This window comes from Herpailurus yagouaroundi, unplaced genomic scaffold (assembly GCF_014898765.1).
Source record: "Herpailurus yagouaroundi ecotype Mexico unplaced genomic scaffold, PumYag 142, whole genome shotgun sequence".
Taxonomy (NCBI): Eukaryota; Metazoa; Chordata; class Mammalia; order Carnivora; family Felidae; genus Herpailurus; species Herpailurus yagouaroundi.
In genome coordinates this window covers 38,675,580-38,693,959 of record NW_024412397.1, presented here as the reverse complement: position 1 = coordinate 38,693,959, position 18,380 = coordinate 38,675,580, and the positions used below count along the sequence as shown (strand labels likewise).

The window sequence follows — 18,380 nt, the reverse complement described above, 5'->3', positions numbered from 1 at the left end:
GAGAGATCAATATTTGGAAAATGACCTCCTTGTAAACTGAGATTTGAGGTGCATGGGGACAACCTCCTGCAGAATATGGCGGAAGGCAAAGTGGTCTGGAGTCCAAATGTCTGCGCCATTCACTTTGAGACTCTCAATCTCATCATTTGTCGAATGGAATCCATAATATCTATGTTCTATATTCTTCGTAGGGATTCCCAAAACTGAAAGAGAAACTATATGTGAAATGAGTCACCTAACAGATGGCAGATGGTTGTATTCAGTTTTGCACAAGGTCATCTGCTATTGTGGTTATTTTTATGTTAGCAAATAAAAATTTTATACCCTTCCAACAATTACAACAACATCGCGTATGGAAAAATATGCGTGGCAATTTAAATTAGTGAAAGTAAAGCTATACTTTTTAAATACACAGTTTTAAATAGTTTGTGTGTGTGGCATAACTATAGCAAGTGTGTTTACATAGAAATGGTTGTTTGCCTCATTAGCAGGAGGGTAATAACATTATAACCATTTTGTCTCATAGAATGATTGAAGATAGTGGGAAAAGAGGAAATACCATGGCAGAAAGAAGACAGCTGTTTGCAGAGATGAGTAAGTATGGAATTTTTAAGGAACACCACGTAGTTTCCATTGAATCCTCACAGAAAGACTGGAAATAACCATTTAATCCTTATGGCATTTGTGCTTGTCCTTAAAACCCTAAATTCTTTGTATAAAATGTACATTTAGGCATTTTTGCTTCCTATCAGGTAAGAGGTCAGCTAGTCAGTGAATCATCATAATGTATTATTGGAGTGTATGTTTTCTATGAAGGAAAAAGTTTCATTGAGCCAAACGTGTGTATACCCACACACAGACACGTGATAACCACTATTTAGTGTTGGCATTAATACAGTCCACAAAATTTTAAAGTCTGTGTTCATGCCCCCTCATTATCACAGCATCTGGCATATTGTAGGCACTAGATATAATTCGTGAAACGAATTATTGAACGTCTTAACTGCAATATGATAGCACATGTCCATGTTGGAAAAAAGAGAACTTGACATGGTGGGGGCACCCACCTCAAATTACATTTTATAAAGAAAAAAGTACAATTCCCTTATTGTCTTTTTATCTCTCCTTCCCTGCACAGGGAATAAGGATGAGCAGACATGAGTTGTAAGCCTTTCTCTCTGAGAAGGCTCTAGACAAAATTAGGTTTCCACTGAAGATTGGAACTGATTTGGCAAGAATGAGGGTCGGGAGCAGATAAAGGAAAGTCCCAGATAATAAGATTCATATTTTCCTTTATCATTTCCCAATAATCTGGAGGCACCGAGACCGCATCAGAACTAACAAAAAGGAAAGAAAATTAAAATTGATGTGAGAAATCTCAATCATGCTCCTTGCTTTTTTCCACTTTCAGAGACACGTCTGAAGTGCCTGAGAGAATTGCAGCCATGACCTTCCAATTTCCTAGGCCATATTTGGTCCTGTATATTCACTTCTGGCATGGCCGGTCACCTGGAGTTGTGACCTTTGTTGATGCAAATCTAACAGAGGAAGGAACCTAATTATTGCTGCTCATCTACACAAAATGCAAAGCAACACAGGTGTCCTTCCACACCATAGATTCTTAGACTGAAAGTCAAGAGCCACATACATTATGGGCCAGTGGTTTGTCAGAAAAAGAAAACTATATTAAAATTTAACATAACGAACCGGTAAAGCCTTGGAGGAAAGCTTTGAATATCCTTGTTACATTAAAGATGTACCAGCCAACACACTGCAAGAATTCTAAAAAATGTGCTTATTTGATGCTTTTGTAAATACTCATGTAAGTTTAAGTCCCCTGTCACAGTTCCTCCTGGGGCAATTCTACCTGGGGCAATTCCTGGCACAAATACATATGTCACAAATGTCTTCCGTGTTAAAGTTGTCTGAATCAAAGGATGATGGACATAAGTTTTGCAGCCACAGAAACAGAAAAGCTCTAAGTTTTTCAAGTGAGAGAGACAGGAAAACTGCATTCGTTCCCAAATTGTAACTTTATGTTTTCATAGAAACTTCTCAAGGTTGTCCTGCATCGTGCACTTTATTAAATCGTTTTTTTTTAATTTTTTAAGTTTATTTATTTATTTTGAGAGAGACAGTGTGAGTGGGGCACGGACAGAGAGAGAGGGGGGCAGAAAGAGAATGCCAAGCAGACTCCTCACTGTCAGCGCAGAGCTCAACGCATGACCTGAGCCAAAACCAAGAGTCAGGTGCTTCACTGACTGAGCCACCCAGGCACCCCTTAAATCATTTTATGAGTTCTCCTAATTAGTGATCAGAATTGTTAAGCAAGCCACACAAAGGTGTATCTTTTTTCCTTGAGTATGCTAAATAATAGACTCAGATGTTGGCCAAAAACAGGTAAACATATCTGACCTTAACAATGCTTTCGTGAGCATTATATTTAGATCAACACTAAGTAGGACATGTCCACAGCAAGATTCTGCCAGATAAGACAACTGGCTGATTTCAAAGGGAAGAATTGATTTCGATAGATAGTCATACAAAAGAGAAAGGTGATCTCACTGAGAATGTGTGAAATAGTTGAAAAATAATATGGGTTACCCCAGCAACTCTCTCTGAGGGACTGCAAAAAAAGACAAGGAAGCTATTAACAGGGAAGACTGACCTCAGGCCTTGGAAAGTGAGTTCCTCCAAGAATCTGTGAGGGAGCTAAAAAAGAAGGAGGAAATTGTAAATCTGGTCAGCTGAGTATTTTCTAGAAATAATTATTTTTTAAACAGCAAAAGAAAGTGCCAAAGAGATTTTTGTTTCGGAAATTACAAATGCCAAAGAAAAATTGCATGTGAAGGTGTTAAGGCAGGGAAGACTTAATTCAAGACTATTGCAATGCAGTCAAGACTATCACAGGAGAGAAGGGAGATTGAACTCAACTCCCTGGAAGGCAGGAGGGTTTTTAAATGCCAGAGTGAGCTAGTAGCGAGCTACTGCTAAAGTCCTAAAGATTATTCGTGGGGAAGGTGATCAGTTGTGTTTGCCAGTTGTCCCAATTAGGAAGTTAAGCTTCTACCCTCCACAGAGACTGGGAGATCTGCTCCAATGATTACATTTCAAAGGTTTGGTTCCCAGGTCCTTAAGAAAGATATTTCTGGGATGTAAAACTGTTGAGAGGCTAGGAGATTACTTCTCAAAGGGGCAGACAGAGAATTTACGATGAAAAGTTTTCTAAAGTAAATGCTCTAAGAAAAGGAGCTCAGAGGCTTAGAGTCAGGAAGAAGCCTGTCTGGAAATGTAGTCAGGCTCAGGGAAATGTTAAGGCATCTTAGCCTTACAAAGGCCAGAGAACAAAGGACATAGCGAACAGAGAACAATAATTGATAAGAACAACCGGTAAGAAATTTAGGCAAATTCAGGTGATTACAGCACATATGCATTAAACATCTACTCTGAGCTCATAACCACAGGCCTCAGAAGCAAAAAGAAATGGCAAAGAAATGAAATTAAGGATAGCGTGGACTCACATATAAGCAAAAAAAGACTAGCCTTATATTTAAAAAAAAAAAAAAAAAAAAAAGCAAAACGAAACACTAACTCTGTGGCCACCAACTTCGATTAAAGAAATTCTAGACAGGTTGCCCTTAACCAAAAATTCCCTTCAGTATAATGCCCTAATTATCAGTTTATTTGGTACCTTAGATTAAAACTAAAAAGACTAGTTAAATGTAAATGTCATCCTCACCTTGGCTTTTCAGCCATCAAATAAGTTTATCAGCTCAAATAAGTTTATCAGATTGGCTTTTAGCAGAATAAATTGTTCTTGGAATTAAATCACCTTCTCTGTTTTTCTGCTCTCACAGGACATCACTCGGCCTTATATGACACTTACTTATGACCTTGTCAGTCATTGTTGTGAATGCTTCCTAAGGTAGCTTAAAGAAGGTAAACCATAGACGTTTACCTTCAAATCTATTCTCTTTAGATGCTGAATAAATGTTGGTTTAAAAGCCTACAGGGCACAGGATAGGTAGGTTTTAATCAGAGGAGAGTGATTGGAAGACATTCCTTCAGAATAAGGAAGGCTATCTAACAGGATAAGGAAAGGCCTGAGGAGAAATCACAATGATACCACTGGCCTCTGCACAGAGGAGGGATGGAAAATCAAAGGGAGGCAAGTGTAGGTACTTGGAAAACACCCGAATCCTTCAAAGGCAGATAGTTCTTCAGGAAGTGGACTACAAGTCAGCACGTGGCTAATGGGAATGGAACCTACAGCATGATTTTGCAATGCACACTGTGACTTTTAGGAAAATTGATTTCAAAAATTGAAAACAACGACACGAATGAGCCCACTGCTATGAGCCCACCATACACACCACTATAGGCCATGGTGGGTACAGGGACTATTTCCACTTGCTTCTTCATTTCTCTTGCTCTTCAGCCTCTTTAAGATGTTAATGCCATAGGTCACCATCCTGGCAATACTCTCTGATGTCACCACCCAAGTCTGGTCTCCTGCTGTTTTTGACCACTGCCGTTCTCTTTTTCTGTCTCTTAGCAGATCCCAGACACCCTGAAGCTAGATCATACCAAAGCTTTGTTCTTGAACAATTCCCTCCATATACAATTTTACTTTCTCTCAAGGCTTCACCTTTATTGTCATGGCTCCCAAGTTTCAAGAAGTCCTTCAAAACCACATCCATGTTCTCCTGAACCATCTTATCCAGAATAGTCAGCATATAAAGTCAGTGTCCCTCCAGCCTTGCTTCCTCACTGTCAAGGCTTCTACTAATGAAACAACTTGAGGTGGGCTCACCATTTATTCCACTAACAGTGCCCATGGCTGTATGCAGAGACTTCTCTTGGAAGAATATTCCCAGTCTTGGCCCAGTTAAGACAAATTGCTACATTTTATGTTTGTTGGTAATTCTGAGAATGTATGCCATAGTCAGGAGTTCCATATCTGTATCTCCAACTGCTGCTGATACCTCCACTTGGACATCCACAAGCATCTCAATCCATGTAAGCCCAAAACTGAACTCTGCATTCACGCACCTGCAAACCTATGCCTCCTGTTTGTACCTTGGCTCAGAGAGGGCCTCCCCACCCCACTAAGTGTCCTAAGAGAGAAATTTGACCATTATCCTGACCCCCTAGCTCCTTTACCTCTCTCTCACTCTCTCTCTACTTCACATACACACACACACACACACACACACACACACACACACACACACAATCAGCAAGCATGGAAGAGTTCAGACATGGAATCTTCATAGGCTTCATCTTTATTCTGTAAATATTTGTTGAGCAAATTTGAAAAATGAATGAGATATTTAATTATCTTAATGACTTTATAAAAGGCTTTATAATGAGCTATCAAAACATGAAAGGCAAAATATACTTTAATTGTGTGAAACTATTTAGAATGTAATAAAACTAGGGGCACCTGGGTGGCTCAGTCGATTAAGTGTCGGACTTCAGCTCAGGTCATGATCTCATGGTTCATGGGTTCAAGCCCCACGTCGGGCTCTTGCCGACAGCTCAGAGCCTAGAGTCTGCTTCGGATTCTGTCTCCCTCACTCTCTGCCCTTCCCCCACTCACACTGTGTCTGTCTCTCAAAACAAATAATTACAAAAATTTTTAAAATTATTAGAATGTAATAAAACTAAAGCCAAGAAGTAGGTAAGATAGGTTGGTTGGTTGGTTGGTTGGTTGGTTGGTTGGTTGGTTGGATAAATAGATAGATGGACGAATGGAGGGAAAGAATGTAAGAGGTAGGAGGAAGGAAGAGAGGGAGAGAAGGAGGAAAGGAAGGACAGAGAGGAAGAGCAGAGAAAAATCTTGAAAGGAAGAACAAAAAAAAGGAAAAACAGGATTTGTAGGAGATAACAGTGTGATCAATCAGAATTTCTTAACTGCGTCTTTGTTTTTGTCTTTATCACTTTCTTCCAAGTATGACGTGGATGTGAGAGATTGGAAGACAAGATACAAGAGCATCAAATTGCCTTAAGTGGATTAGCTTTAAATGTTCATTATGAAAAGTTTCAAATATATAAAGAAGTGGAGACAGTAATATTCATCTCTGCCCTTAATTATTTAGCCCCAGTCCCTTCTGTATAATTATGAAGCAAATCTAAGGTGTTATTTAAATGAGTTGAATCTGCATGTTTTAAAGAATTATATCCCAGTGATACAATAATACAGGGAAAAATATCATCCATTTTTTTCAGAAATAATGAGACCATTGCAAAAAAATTAAAAATAGGGAAATGCTATACTCATTTTTTATTAAGAAGGAAGAATATGGCTTCTTGAGAGTCCAGGGTATGAACTTGTAGGTTTTATGATAAGATGGATTCATTTTCAGGTCATGGAAAAAATATAGTGCTAATCCTAGACATTTCAACATGCTAAGAACAAGGATTGCTCTATTGACTTCTTTATGCATTTATTCAAATTCTATCTTTTTTATAAAGGAATTAAGTCAGCTAATTTCCCTTTTTAATAAGGCTCCTAGACTGCTAGCTCAGGAAAATACGATAGCATAAAAATGAACCTTAATTCAACAAGATACTGACAAAGGCTCTTATGTTGTGCATGTGTTGGAGATGTGAGTCAGTTTGCCATACAATTAAGTTGATTTATAGGTGGTGGTGTGACCATATCTGCAGGAATAAGCAATGGGTCAATCAACTTGGAAGGCAGCCTCTAGTAGCATACTAGAAGAGTCTATGTGTGGCCCTGTTCAGGTGCTTGGTTTTAACCAATAACTTGGACACAGAAGACCTGCAACTACTCCCAAGGCAAACTACAAACTTATAGACTTTCAAGAAGAGACTACCCATGTAAAACTGAATTAAGTTTCTGGTTTATTGGGGGTGGGACAAATAAATATTTTAAACAAGGGGGATAAGCAGAGCAAGAGCCTGTGCAGCATGTCTCAGCTCAGCGTTTTCGGGTCCCAGAATCCAGATGGATCCTGTGGTTGCCACTTACATGGTCTGTGCAAGGTGCATCCCCTTTGAACTTCAGCCAGGAAGAACTTCTACAAATAGGAAACATCTAGAGACCCTCAGACCCCTTCCTGATTCTTGAACAAAAAGAGGGTCAGTTAAGTCCACATCATGATAGGGCAGGGGAGAACAGTCAGTGCACTCCCGTCCCTAAGCATCATCATTACTACATGTAGGAGAGGTGCACCTTTGCCAAATTGCCCCTAGAGCCTCTATGAGAGGGAGGTGCAGAGGAGCTACTATTTCTGTCCTCAGAGGATAAAGTTTTGCTGGAACTAAGACATTTAATTGTCTGCTGCATCACAGCGCTTTTATACCTGCGGATTATCATTATTCTTAAAGAACTCACGCAACTAATCTATGTCCCTAATGTCTTCTTTTAAAGGATTATTTTCAGATACTGAGACTCTCTTGACTGTTGAGCCAAGCTCAGCATCAGTAAAAGTACATCCTCATCAGGGAAAAAGGCAGATTTAGTGTTCAGGTATTTCTGATAGTCTCTCTGTCTCTGGTTATCCAGAACCCTAGAGAATTAAGTTTCTAAATGAGCCTCTCAGATTTACAGAGGACACAAAACTGGGAAGGCCCTTGGAAATCCCAGTGGCAAAATCAAAAATTTTAAAACTATCAGAACAATTACAAGCATGAGATAAAAATTAAAAGAAACTAACCAGATAAATATGAAGTCCTATCTTCAGCCTCCAAATAAGCATTTAAGTAGAAAATAGAAAAGATGTGATCATATGTAAATACATATGATTTTTTTCAGCTTTTTAATGAAAAGAACTAGAGGAACGAGCCATTTATTTTTTAAAATTGTATTCGTTGGGTGCCTGGGTGGCTCAGTCAGTTGAGCGTCCCAGCTCTTGATTTTGGCTCAGGTCATGAACCTGAGGTCTTGGGATCGAGCCCAACATCAGCCTCCGTGTTGAGCATGGAGCCTGCTTAAAATTCTCTCTCTCTCTGTCTGTCTCTCTCTCTCTCTCCTTCTGCCCCTCTCTCCCATTTTGTCTCTCTCTCTCTGTAAAATAAAAAAAAAAATTAATTGCACTCATAATTGTCCCTATCAAAACTGGTCATGATCGCTTTCTATATATTCTATACAGAGGAGGCAAACTTGGGTTAATTTTGTATATCTCACTTCAATGAGATATGAGCCAGCCATAGAGCAGAAGGACCAGAATGGATGAAGGTCTCAAAACTGTCTGATGGTAATAGAGAATAATGATAGCAACATCCACGTATTGAAGCCCTATTGTAGGCCTCACTCTGTGATAGACATTGTGCTTGCAATGGTTATGGAGTTGAACGGCTCCAATGTCAAAAGGTCAAGAGGTTATGTCCCCCGCCAAACTTTAAACTCCTCAACGGCAGGGGCTTTTCTCCATAGCCTTCAGATGGTAATGAAGATGCTAATCAAGGTGCTTCCCAATGTGCAAATTATCAAGTGGCTAGAAGCAAAGCTTCTGTGTCTCCAGAAGGGAAATCACATCAAGTGGATTGAACTTATCAGGAGGCAAATTAAAGCTCAAATATAAAAAAGAAATTTCTATCACTTATTGTTGCTAAGGAAATGTACAGGAAACCTTTTTAGGAGTCCCACCTGCTAGTAGGTGCTCACTATATACAAGCTTCAGAGGTTACCAGCTGGTAAAGCTGATGCTGTTATCTCCATATACATGAAGAAATCAGAGACCAAGTAAAAACTTGTCAAAGTTCACATAACTGGGAAATGACAGATTAAGGTTTACTGACTCTAAAGCTCATTTATTTTCACAAGTGATAATCATTCCTGTCATTGGAAATAATCTTCTATGGCCATTGTCTACCTGTCCCGCTCTTGAGAACATTCTCCGTTTAGGAGAATTCCTGCACTGGGTGAGGGTTAAGCCCTCTCTCTTTGGTTCTTCAGGAACTCAGTATCAATGAGCCTGTTTGTCAAGTAATCAACTCTCATAAGAATGAATGTTTAATGATCTGCCTTATAAAACTATAAAGCAATAGGAGTATTGGTATCATTTGTGAATGAATCTAAAGAGATCAGTTTGAATCAAGGGAATGTTGATGCTCTCAGTGCAGGACACGTGCTAATTCATCCCGAGTTTGATTAGAAAAGCACTTAATTGGCCTCCCAATATAATTACTTCTAGGCCAGCTCATTTACTTGCTGCCCTATTATATTTTGAAGCATTCATGTAGCACTTTTACTGGTGAAGTTCAATATATGTCAAAAATAGCTCTCTGCCTTTATATCTGTTATGAACCATAAACAGGGCTTAACGAATGCCAAATATTGAGAAGCAGAAAAGAACAGACATTTGTTGAAAGTCTGCTTTGTCTTAGACACAGTCTAGAGATGAGCCCATTCAGAGAATGGTGGGAGGACCACCAGGATCTCTGGTGTGAATGGGACAAAGAGCCCATCTGCAGGGCATTGTGTGGAGACTCGCCCAAGCCGGGCAGAGGTCCTGGGTAGAGGGTGGTGGGAAATACCGTTGGGTAGGTGGCATGGGAAGAGCTTGGATTCTGAGCAGAACATTCAGACCTGGTGCTGTGAGCATCAGAAACCATGCTGGATTCTTGAGAGGAAGAGTAGAATGAGGAAAGTAGTTGAAGAATATGGGGAACACGTACCTCTATGTTAGAGAGGAAACGGAAGCTCCGGTATAAAAAAGAGTAGTGGTTGTTTTTAGAAAGTCTCCTGTGAGGTTGACAGGCAGGTTTGCAGGATAGACCCTAGTAATACTAATGAATACTTACACAGCTCGAACTACGTGCCAGGCAGTGCCCTCTGTGCTTAAGTATAGTCACTCATGTATCCTTATAATTTTGTAAAATAATTAGTAGTAGTATCATCACCCCCATCTTCCAGATGAGAAAACTGAGGTTTCTAAAAGCAATTAGTCACACAGCAAAGAGGCCCAGCTTTCAGCGAGTACTCACCTCACAGCCGTATTCTGATGACCAATCACCACGCATCTACAATGGTTATTGGATGATAGTGCTGTCATCTTGCTGGTTAAGTCACAGCTTGACTAGATTGTTCTCAGAAGCAGCAGACACCGCAGGGCTGAGGCTGTGTTCCTTGGCCCACAAACATGGTTGACAACCTCATCTCCCGTGTTGGATACTTGTGTTCTTTTCCCCTAGTGTTCGAGGGGTGTGAGGCCAGACCTTTTCAAGTCTTAAAGTTGTGTTTGTGTTCTAATAAAGGTAAAAATCAAATTAAGTGAATGGGTTATATCTGTAGTTGCTTTCTCTGTAAATATTATAAATCCCTTTCCACACACATGGCATACCATATGTGGACGTTTCTCCCCCCCACCAGGGGCTCAAGATCTGGATCGTATCCGACTCTCCACCTACAGAACAGCATGCAAGCTTAGGTTTGTGCAGAAGAAATGCAACTGTAAGTATGCCAGTTGTTTGGACTAATTACCCTCATGAATCCTATCGTTTACATTTGTTATAGTTTATTAAAACTGTTTTTCTCCTAAGTGTTGGTAAAAAAATATGTTTACACAACAATAAAAAGAGGACTATGATACGCAAAAGGTAGAGAGACTATTCGTAAGTAATTCTGAAGGCTGAATTGCTGCTCTCAACGGCTGAAGTATTGAAATGGATAAGGCTCTAGATGTGTCCAACTTCCTGTCCTTGGAATGGTTTAAATCTGGGTGGATATTTTTCTTCTCTTCTGTAGCCTTGGTAGTGTCGATGCTGTGCCATCAAAATGGCTTCCAAGAACTTTATAAAATATCGAATATGAAGTCCTCTTTGTATTTGTGTGTCCTTTGCAAGTATAGGAGAATGTTTACAAGCTCCTGGAAAACATAGGATTTTCTTTCTGAAGCTACAAGATTAGCACTTTGTTTCAGAGTATTGACTACATTTGCCTACGTCAGACAACAGGAAGAGAAGAGGCAGTAATATTTTAAGAAACAAAGGGACTTGCTTCATCTTTTTCCCAAATTTTAAAATGTCAGCGGCCAGCTAGATCACTAATCACAGCGAGCCCTTTACATCTTCTGCTGCACCGTCGCTTCCATCATATCACACCCCATCCATTTTCTGTTGGAGAGAAAAATCGCCTCATATTTCCTGTACATGAGCTTACTCTTTTCTTTTTGTAAACTCTCTGCTGTAAAAATTAATAACTGTTCTTATTTTCTAATTAGTATTGAATGGATTAGAAAAATGAATACCATAATGTTCCCCTGAGTACATACACAGTTTTGAATAAGTGGCCTAGGGATTACGAACACTGGACGTAGAAACCAGCCGTTTCCACACCTCTACCCTCCCCGAGTCTCCAGCAGGTGTTTCTTGGGGGCCCTGGGCAGGCCAGCCCCAGCCCCAGGCTTCCTGGCTTACAGCAAATCGTTACTAATGGCGTGGGCAATGTGTATTTGGTCTTCGAGTTGCTCGTCTACAGCTTATTCCTCAGCCTCAGTGGCTGGACACGGGGCTGAGGTTTGGGGCAGGATGACAAAGGAGTAAAAACAGATCAGCAAAATATCGAAGACATGTTTGACTCCTTTCAGGAAGCTAAACCGATAAAAAAAAAAAAAAGAAAGTGGGGAGACAATGAGAAGAACACTGCACACTACAGATGGAGGAAGGAATTCGTGGATGTCCTTGCAGCCCTGGGCACTGATGAGTCTATAAAAGGTCTTTTGAGGACAAGGAAGAGGCTCACATTAAAGAAAAGCTTTTCTCCCCCCCCCCCACCTCCCCAACCCCACCACCCATATTAAAACACAAGGAAAAATCTCCATGTTTTTGGCAATGAAAAAGTGATAGAATCCTCCCATGTGATTTCCTCATTACCACTCAATGGTCCTTAAAATAGAAGGGTGAGGAGAAGGAGCAGGGACAAGAATTCTGTCCTCAGAGCTTTGCCAAGCAGAGTTTCATCAGGTCTTTCAGCAGAGACGGGAAATTGCAAAAAGGTATTACAAAATCATAGGGGTGAACTAAAAAGTAAATAATAAAGAGAAGGAAGGAAGGAAGGAAGGAAGGAAGGAAGGAAGGAAGGAAGGAAGGAAAGAAGGAAGATGGGGGAGGGAAAGAGGGAGGGAGAGGGGGATGGGAGGGAGGGAGAGAGAGAAGAAAAAAAGAATCGTGATTTGACAACCACCCCTGCAGCCAACATCACAAAGGCCCTAACTGGCTCCTGCCACCCTGGGGTGACATTGCTTTCCTGCTGCTCTCAGGTCATGGCCCTTTCTCATTCCTGGGGCATCTCCTTTTCCTCTACCTATTCTTTTCTGGTCTTCCTCCTTATCCTGCATCCAGCATCATGTCATTGTCACATTCATCTCGGGGAAAACAGTGCTAGTCCATCCCTGGGTGGAAATAGAACTTTCATACCTGCCCAGTTGACTCTCAGTGCACCCATTCATTTACCTTTTAATTTAGAAAGCTTATAACGAGCTCCTCCTGTGTGTTCAGCACCATGCTTAGGTGCCCGGGATGAAGCAATGTAAGACACGCTCTCTGCCTTAAAGTTGCCCCAAGGCATGGAATTTTAAACAGACTCCTAACTCAGTGTGGAAGTGTAATGGTAGGGATATGTGTGCAGTGTTGTGGGAGCACCAGGGAAGCAGTGCCCTACCTGGGTGTGAGGGCCAGTAAAAGGAGTTCCCTGCAGAGGGAGACATCTAGCCTAGTTCTTAAAGAGTTAGTGGACATTACACGGGGAAGTGTTATGCCTGACAAACTTCATCTATTTTAGATGAGAAAAAAATTACGTTCTATGCAAACTATACAAAACTAAGGCTTAAGGAAGAGAAATGAGCAGGTTTTGGATGCTAAACGAAGCTGCTTTATAAAATCATTTCCACCTTGAGCAGAAGCATTGTATGCATGTACAATATGTGTTTGCTGAGTTTTCCTTCCTGACAGTAAAAATAACAGTTGTGATCTTGAGGGGCTTGCAAAATGCTAACACAGCTGAGTCTGTTTTATCTTAAAGGTAGAGCCTTCTTTTTAAGATAACCAGGACCTGATGTTTATGTGACATAATATCAGTCAACGTTGAACCTACCCCCCTTAGAGGAAGGTCATTTTCGTCTGCAATAAAACATAATCCACCATAAATAATTGTACTTTGTAGTGGAGTTTTACTCTACAATGAAATCAATAAGAACAAAAAGTCCAGGTAGTGTGTTTGTAAGTACATCGCTTTATTGGAAATTCTTACATAGCATTTACCTCGTAGAAATCAATGGACTTTGGTGGAGAACAGGTTATTTTTCAGTCCAGACCTTATTTACAGGTAAAATTGATTTTGTATATTAACGAAACTAAACTTACAAACTACGTGATAGAGGTGAAAAGCATAAAAACTGACCCTTGTGAAGTCATCGCCTACAAAAAAATATTGTCTGGATATAGACTTTTAAGAGATTTGTTTTCTGTCTGATCTCAGATATCAGAAGGGTTAGTTAATTCCCTGTATTTCTGTCCCCCACAGCCCTTGCCTACTCTCTTTATGGTTTCCCATATAGAACACTGATTCCTATCACTGCCATTCATGTTCATTCCCTTTAATACAATTCCTGATGGATGCTGAGAATAACTGGTTCCCAGGATTCTAAAAAGCCTCCATTATAAAGGGCTGAAAACTGTAGCCTGTGCACTAAATGCAGCCCTAACTTTTGTCTAGACTGTGAAATAGGAGTTTTTACAGATGAATATTTTTAATAATTTTAGAATAGGGAATGCTACTTATAATCCCTGTTAAGCAAAATGTTATCCCTCCCCACAAAAATTCCAGTCTTCTCGTTGGCAGACAAGCATTAAAAAAAAAATCGCACTCCATTATTGTATTTTTAATTTCATCATTGTATAAATTTTTCTCTTATTATATATATGCCATCGTAAAATCTACATAATATTACTGTGTAATACAGTAGTGCCCCATTGTCCACACACACACAAAAGATATTTACCAACCTCTGTTATAAAAGGAAAATTGTGGGGCACCTGGGTGACTCAGTCGGTTGAGCAGCCGACTTTGGCTCAGATCATAATCTCACAGTTGATGAGTTCAAGCCCCACATCGGGCTCTGTGCTGACAGCTCAGAGCCTGGAGCCTGCTTCAGAGTCTGTGTCTCCCTCTCTCTCTGCCCCTCCACTGCTCTGCTGTGTGTGTGTGTGTGTGTGCATGGCTGTGTGTGTGTGTGTCTCAAAAAAAAAAAAAACATTAAAAAGAAAAGAAAACAAAAATTGCGAGAAACCATCTTTTCTGTTTTCTTTTTCTCCTTTTTCAAGTTTATTTATTTTTGAGAGAGACAGAGACAGCACGAGCAGGGGAGGGGCAGAGAGAAAGGGAGAGAGAGAGAATCCTAAGCAGGCTCCACGCTAGCACAGAGCCCAATGCAGGGCTCAAACTCACAAACCATGAGTTCATGACCTGAGCCAAAACCGAGAGCTGGACACTTAACTGACTGAGCCACCCAGGCGCCCCCATCTTTTCTTTTTTCAAGCAGAAGATTCTTTATTCCTTCAACTTTCCTCCATGGGATCTATTTTTAAGTCCGCTTCTTTCCCTTACCCTTCATCTTTGCACACTGTCATACCCTCCCTCCCCGCGCCATGACTAGCACATTCCCTAATGGAACAAAGGAATTTGTACCCCTAAAAATTAGGGGGCAGCAAGTTGGCAATCTTATTTTCTAGGAGGAATAGGACTGAATGGAGAATATGCATACTATTCCTAATACTGCTTTCTAATCAACAGCCTTCTCTTTAACTTCTGGGTTTCCTAAGAACTTTCCACAAAAATAAATACCCTATATGCCATGTAGGCATAAGGATGTGTGAAATGGCAACATTCTCAGCCTTTGTTTTAAACAAATAACTATTTTCTGCCAGAACATTATTTCCTCGGTCAGCGCTGACATGGTTAATGATCCAGATACCCTGTAATGTCAGCAGATCATTTTTCAGAAATTACTTTGGAGTCAATGGAATGCAGCCTTAAGTTCATGAACAATAAAAGAGAATGAGAGAAATAAATCAGAAATCTCAAATCCCTCCTGTTTAATAGTAGAAACAAAAGTACGGAGGCACTTTCCTTTAGTTCTTCTGGTCACAGTCTGAATTTTCCTTTTGTCACTCATATCAGCTAAAATTTAATTAAAATTTCACTTAAAAGGAAAAGAGGAAAGGTATATATTAGTATCTGAGCTTTCAGAGCTTCTCAAATGTCTTCCCTCTAATAAAAGAAACATTTTTATAAGTATTCTTCATCCGGTTATAATTTAAAGTTAGAACACATGCTTTGCCTTTAATAGCTCTGAATTTCTTTCAGGGTTTCTAGAACAACAACAACAAAAAAAAATGCAGACACCGGTTTACCTAATGGCTTCTCTGTCACTGTGAAATTAACCCATGTGAGTGCTATATATGTGGTGGGTCCTGAATAAATATTCTTCTATGAGTGAATGAGTATGCTTCACTAGATTCACTTTTCACCAGCCAACTGACTAGTCTTATGCTTCAGGAGTAGGCTTTACATATGTTTTTAGAAATAAATACTAATACCCCATTCGTTTTTCTTTGATTGGGTGTGCCAGCATATTCTTCCTCCCTGCCATATTCTTAAGTATGTGGGATTTTGGTGGCCTGTACCAGTTTTCTATCATTACATAACAAATTACCCCATGCTTAGCAACTTAATACAACACACATTTACTATCTTACTCTTTCCGCTTTCCGTAGGTCAGAAATCAAACACAGCCTAGGGTCTCACAGGGTCTGTGGCTCTCTTCTGAGTGAACTGGCTGTTGGCAGAATTCATTTCCTTATGGTTGAAGGATTGAGGTCTCCACTCCTGTGGACAGTCAGCTGGGGACCATTCCCAGCAGGCTACAAGCCGCCTGCCTTCCCTGCCACGTGGCCCCATAGATATTTGCTTCTACTTCAATGCCAGGTAGAGTGGGTCTCTCTGACTTCCTCCTCTGGGATCAGCCAGAGAAAACGCTCCTCTTTTAAAAGACTTATGGGTGCGCCTGAGTGGCTCAGTCCATTAAGCGTCCGACTCTTGATTTCAGTTCAGGTGTTGATCTCCTGGTTCATGAGTTTGAGCCCCGCTTCGGGCTCTGCACTGACAACACAGAGCCTCTTTCAGACCCTGTGTCTCCCTCTCTCTATGCCCAAATCACACGCTGTCATCTCTCTCTCTCTCTCTCTCTCTCTCTCTCAAAAATAAACATTAAAAATAATAAAAAAATAAAAGACTCAAGTGATTAGGTCAGGCTCACCCAGAAGATCTCCTTATCTTAAGGTCAAATGATTTGAGACCTTAATTGCATCTGCAAAATCCCTTCACAGCAGTAACTGAATAAGCATTTGCTTAAACAATGGAGAAGGTATATCAACACTGAGGACCAGGAATCTTGTCCAGGAAGGTATGAAGAGGAAGGGGGCATCTTAGGGTTCTGCCTACCACACTGCCCAAGATCATGGACTTTTCTGCTTTCCAGGTAATGACATAGACAGCCTTGGGTGAAAAACCAAAGTTCAAAGTAAAATCTCAAGCAATAGGAACAGATCCCAAAAGAGTATGTCTGAAGGCGAGAGATAGGACTCTTTCCTGTCAAAGAGTCACAAGGAAGAGCAGGAATGTTCAATTAGGGAAATAAGTGGCAGATGGCAAAACCTTGGAGCATAATTATCTGTGTTCCAAGTGATTTGGATACATATTTTCATTCTTGATGAAATTCTTTCTAGACACTTGTTTAGAATAAAGAGAAGGACATCGCGCTAGAATACTGCATTCCTAAAAGTTCCCTGGGGCAAAGCTGGTGGGGACAGCAGAACATAAGACCATTCAAGATGCCTGTGTGATATGGCAGTGGAGAACCAGCCCCTCTCCAGGCACCCTGCACGGAAGAACCTGCCCCTTTCCAGGCACCCTGGTTGAAGACCCAGCTTCTTTCCAGGCACCCTGGACCTATGGCAAAGTCATTTCCTCTTAACTAGAGCACACTTCTGGTAGACACAAAGCTATGCCTTTAAGGCTCTGGTGCATGTGATATGGGTTTAAGTAAAGCAGCTTCTTCCCTTTCTCCCGCTTCTGCATTATACCAGGAAATCAGGACAACCGAACACTTTTGCACTAGCAGTTTAGGAAAGAACCTCATCTTTAAATGCCCCAGCCCGTTGGGAAAGAGTGATGCGTGCACAGGAATGCCTTTTAAGCTTCCCAGGCCCATCCAGCAAGTAAGACTCAATGGCCTTCCCTTATGGTCGGCCAAGCTGTGTTCATGGGCACCTACTGGATCAGCCCAGAGCCAGTGAGCAATGAAGGGCCCCCCAGAGGGTGCTGTCCCACAGCCTGGCTCCCAGGACCTTGGGGGCTCTGGTAAACACTAAGATGAAACCAAAGACAGTCAGGAGGACAAGGATAGAATAGTGGCCACTCCCATATAACCACACCTGTGATCCATGAGAACTAAACCAAGGAGGTTGTGTTCACATTTTGTTGGTGTCACCAGCAGTCACTCATTTATTTACTCACCCAACAAATGTGGACTGAGGTGTACTGCATGCCAAGCATTATTCTAGACCATGGGGGGGGACATATGATAATATTCCTTAGTGTATAAATTAGTATTAGAAGAGTATTAGAAGAACCTCAAGTTTAGAATCTAATAATATGGTCTATTTTTTAGAAATCTTCAGATTTTGTGAGTATCAAATAGTAGATACGCTGTAAAACTTCGCTATGTAAGCTTATATCTAGCCTGTCAGCCCCCTGAGCAAACTGTCATTTTCTGAGGGAAAAAAAAATTACTTATAAGTGTGGTGGTTAAAGAAATCAAGTATATCTGTAGCTCTTGAAATAAATTGTCTAGCTATTTTTGATCATTCATGGTGTTGGGCTACGAATTCCACTTGACCTCCTTTTTAATCAGGAATGGTAAGGTTCTGTTCATTCCGGATGAGGAGAGCATAGCATAAGAGATGTTAGGTGGATTCCCCTGAATAAACACCAGGTAAAATCATCTGAGAACTCAGCTTCTAACTTCCAAGTATTAGCCAAATGCCATGGTAAACAGAGAGCCTGTCCTGCAATGTTGGTCAAGCATATGGACCACTGAGCCTGCTACAAAGCTAATAATGCATCAGCCCTGAGCAGCTTAGTTTCTCAAGAATGATAAACCTCACTGTAAGATCAAGTATAATGCATTTGAATTCCCAAATCCAACACTGCTGAATAAGAAAGTGATGTCATATTGTGGGAAAGGATAAGTTGACAAAAAGTTATGTTGACCACACAGAATCAGAATCTGTTTTTGAACATGGTCAGAATCACCATTTTCTTCTCATTTATTTTCTGAAAGGGTTCAACC

At 40.6% G+C, this 18,380-nt stretch overlaps 1 protein-coding gene across 36 annotated transcripts in view; it reads left to right on the top strand.

Annotated features, from left to right (window-relative positions):
* Positions 1 to 18,380, top strand: part of DTNA (dystrobrevin alpha) — a 355,193-nt gene that overhangs the window by 227,823 nt on the left and 108,990 nt on the right. For all 36 annotated transcript variants that reach the window (XR_005791653.1, XM_040479109.1, XM_040479098.1 and 33 more), the window contains 2 exons: positions 527 to 594; positions 10,343 to 10,423. Coding sequence is in view for 35 of the 36 variants with exons in the window: in XM_040479109.1 (XP_040335043.1) it covers positions 528 to 594; positions 10,343 to 10,423 (148 nt within the window). In the remaining variant the exon portion in view is untranslated. The remainder of the gene's footprint in view (positions 1 to 526; positions 595 to 10,342; positions 10,424 to 18,380) is intronic.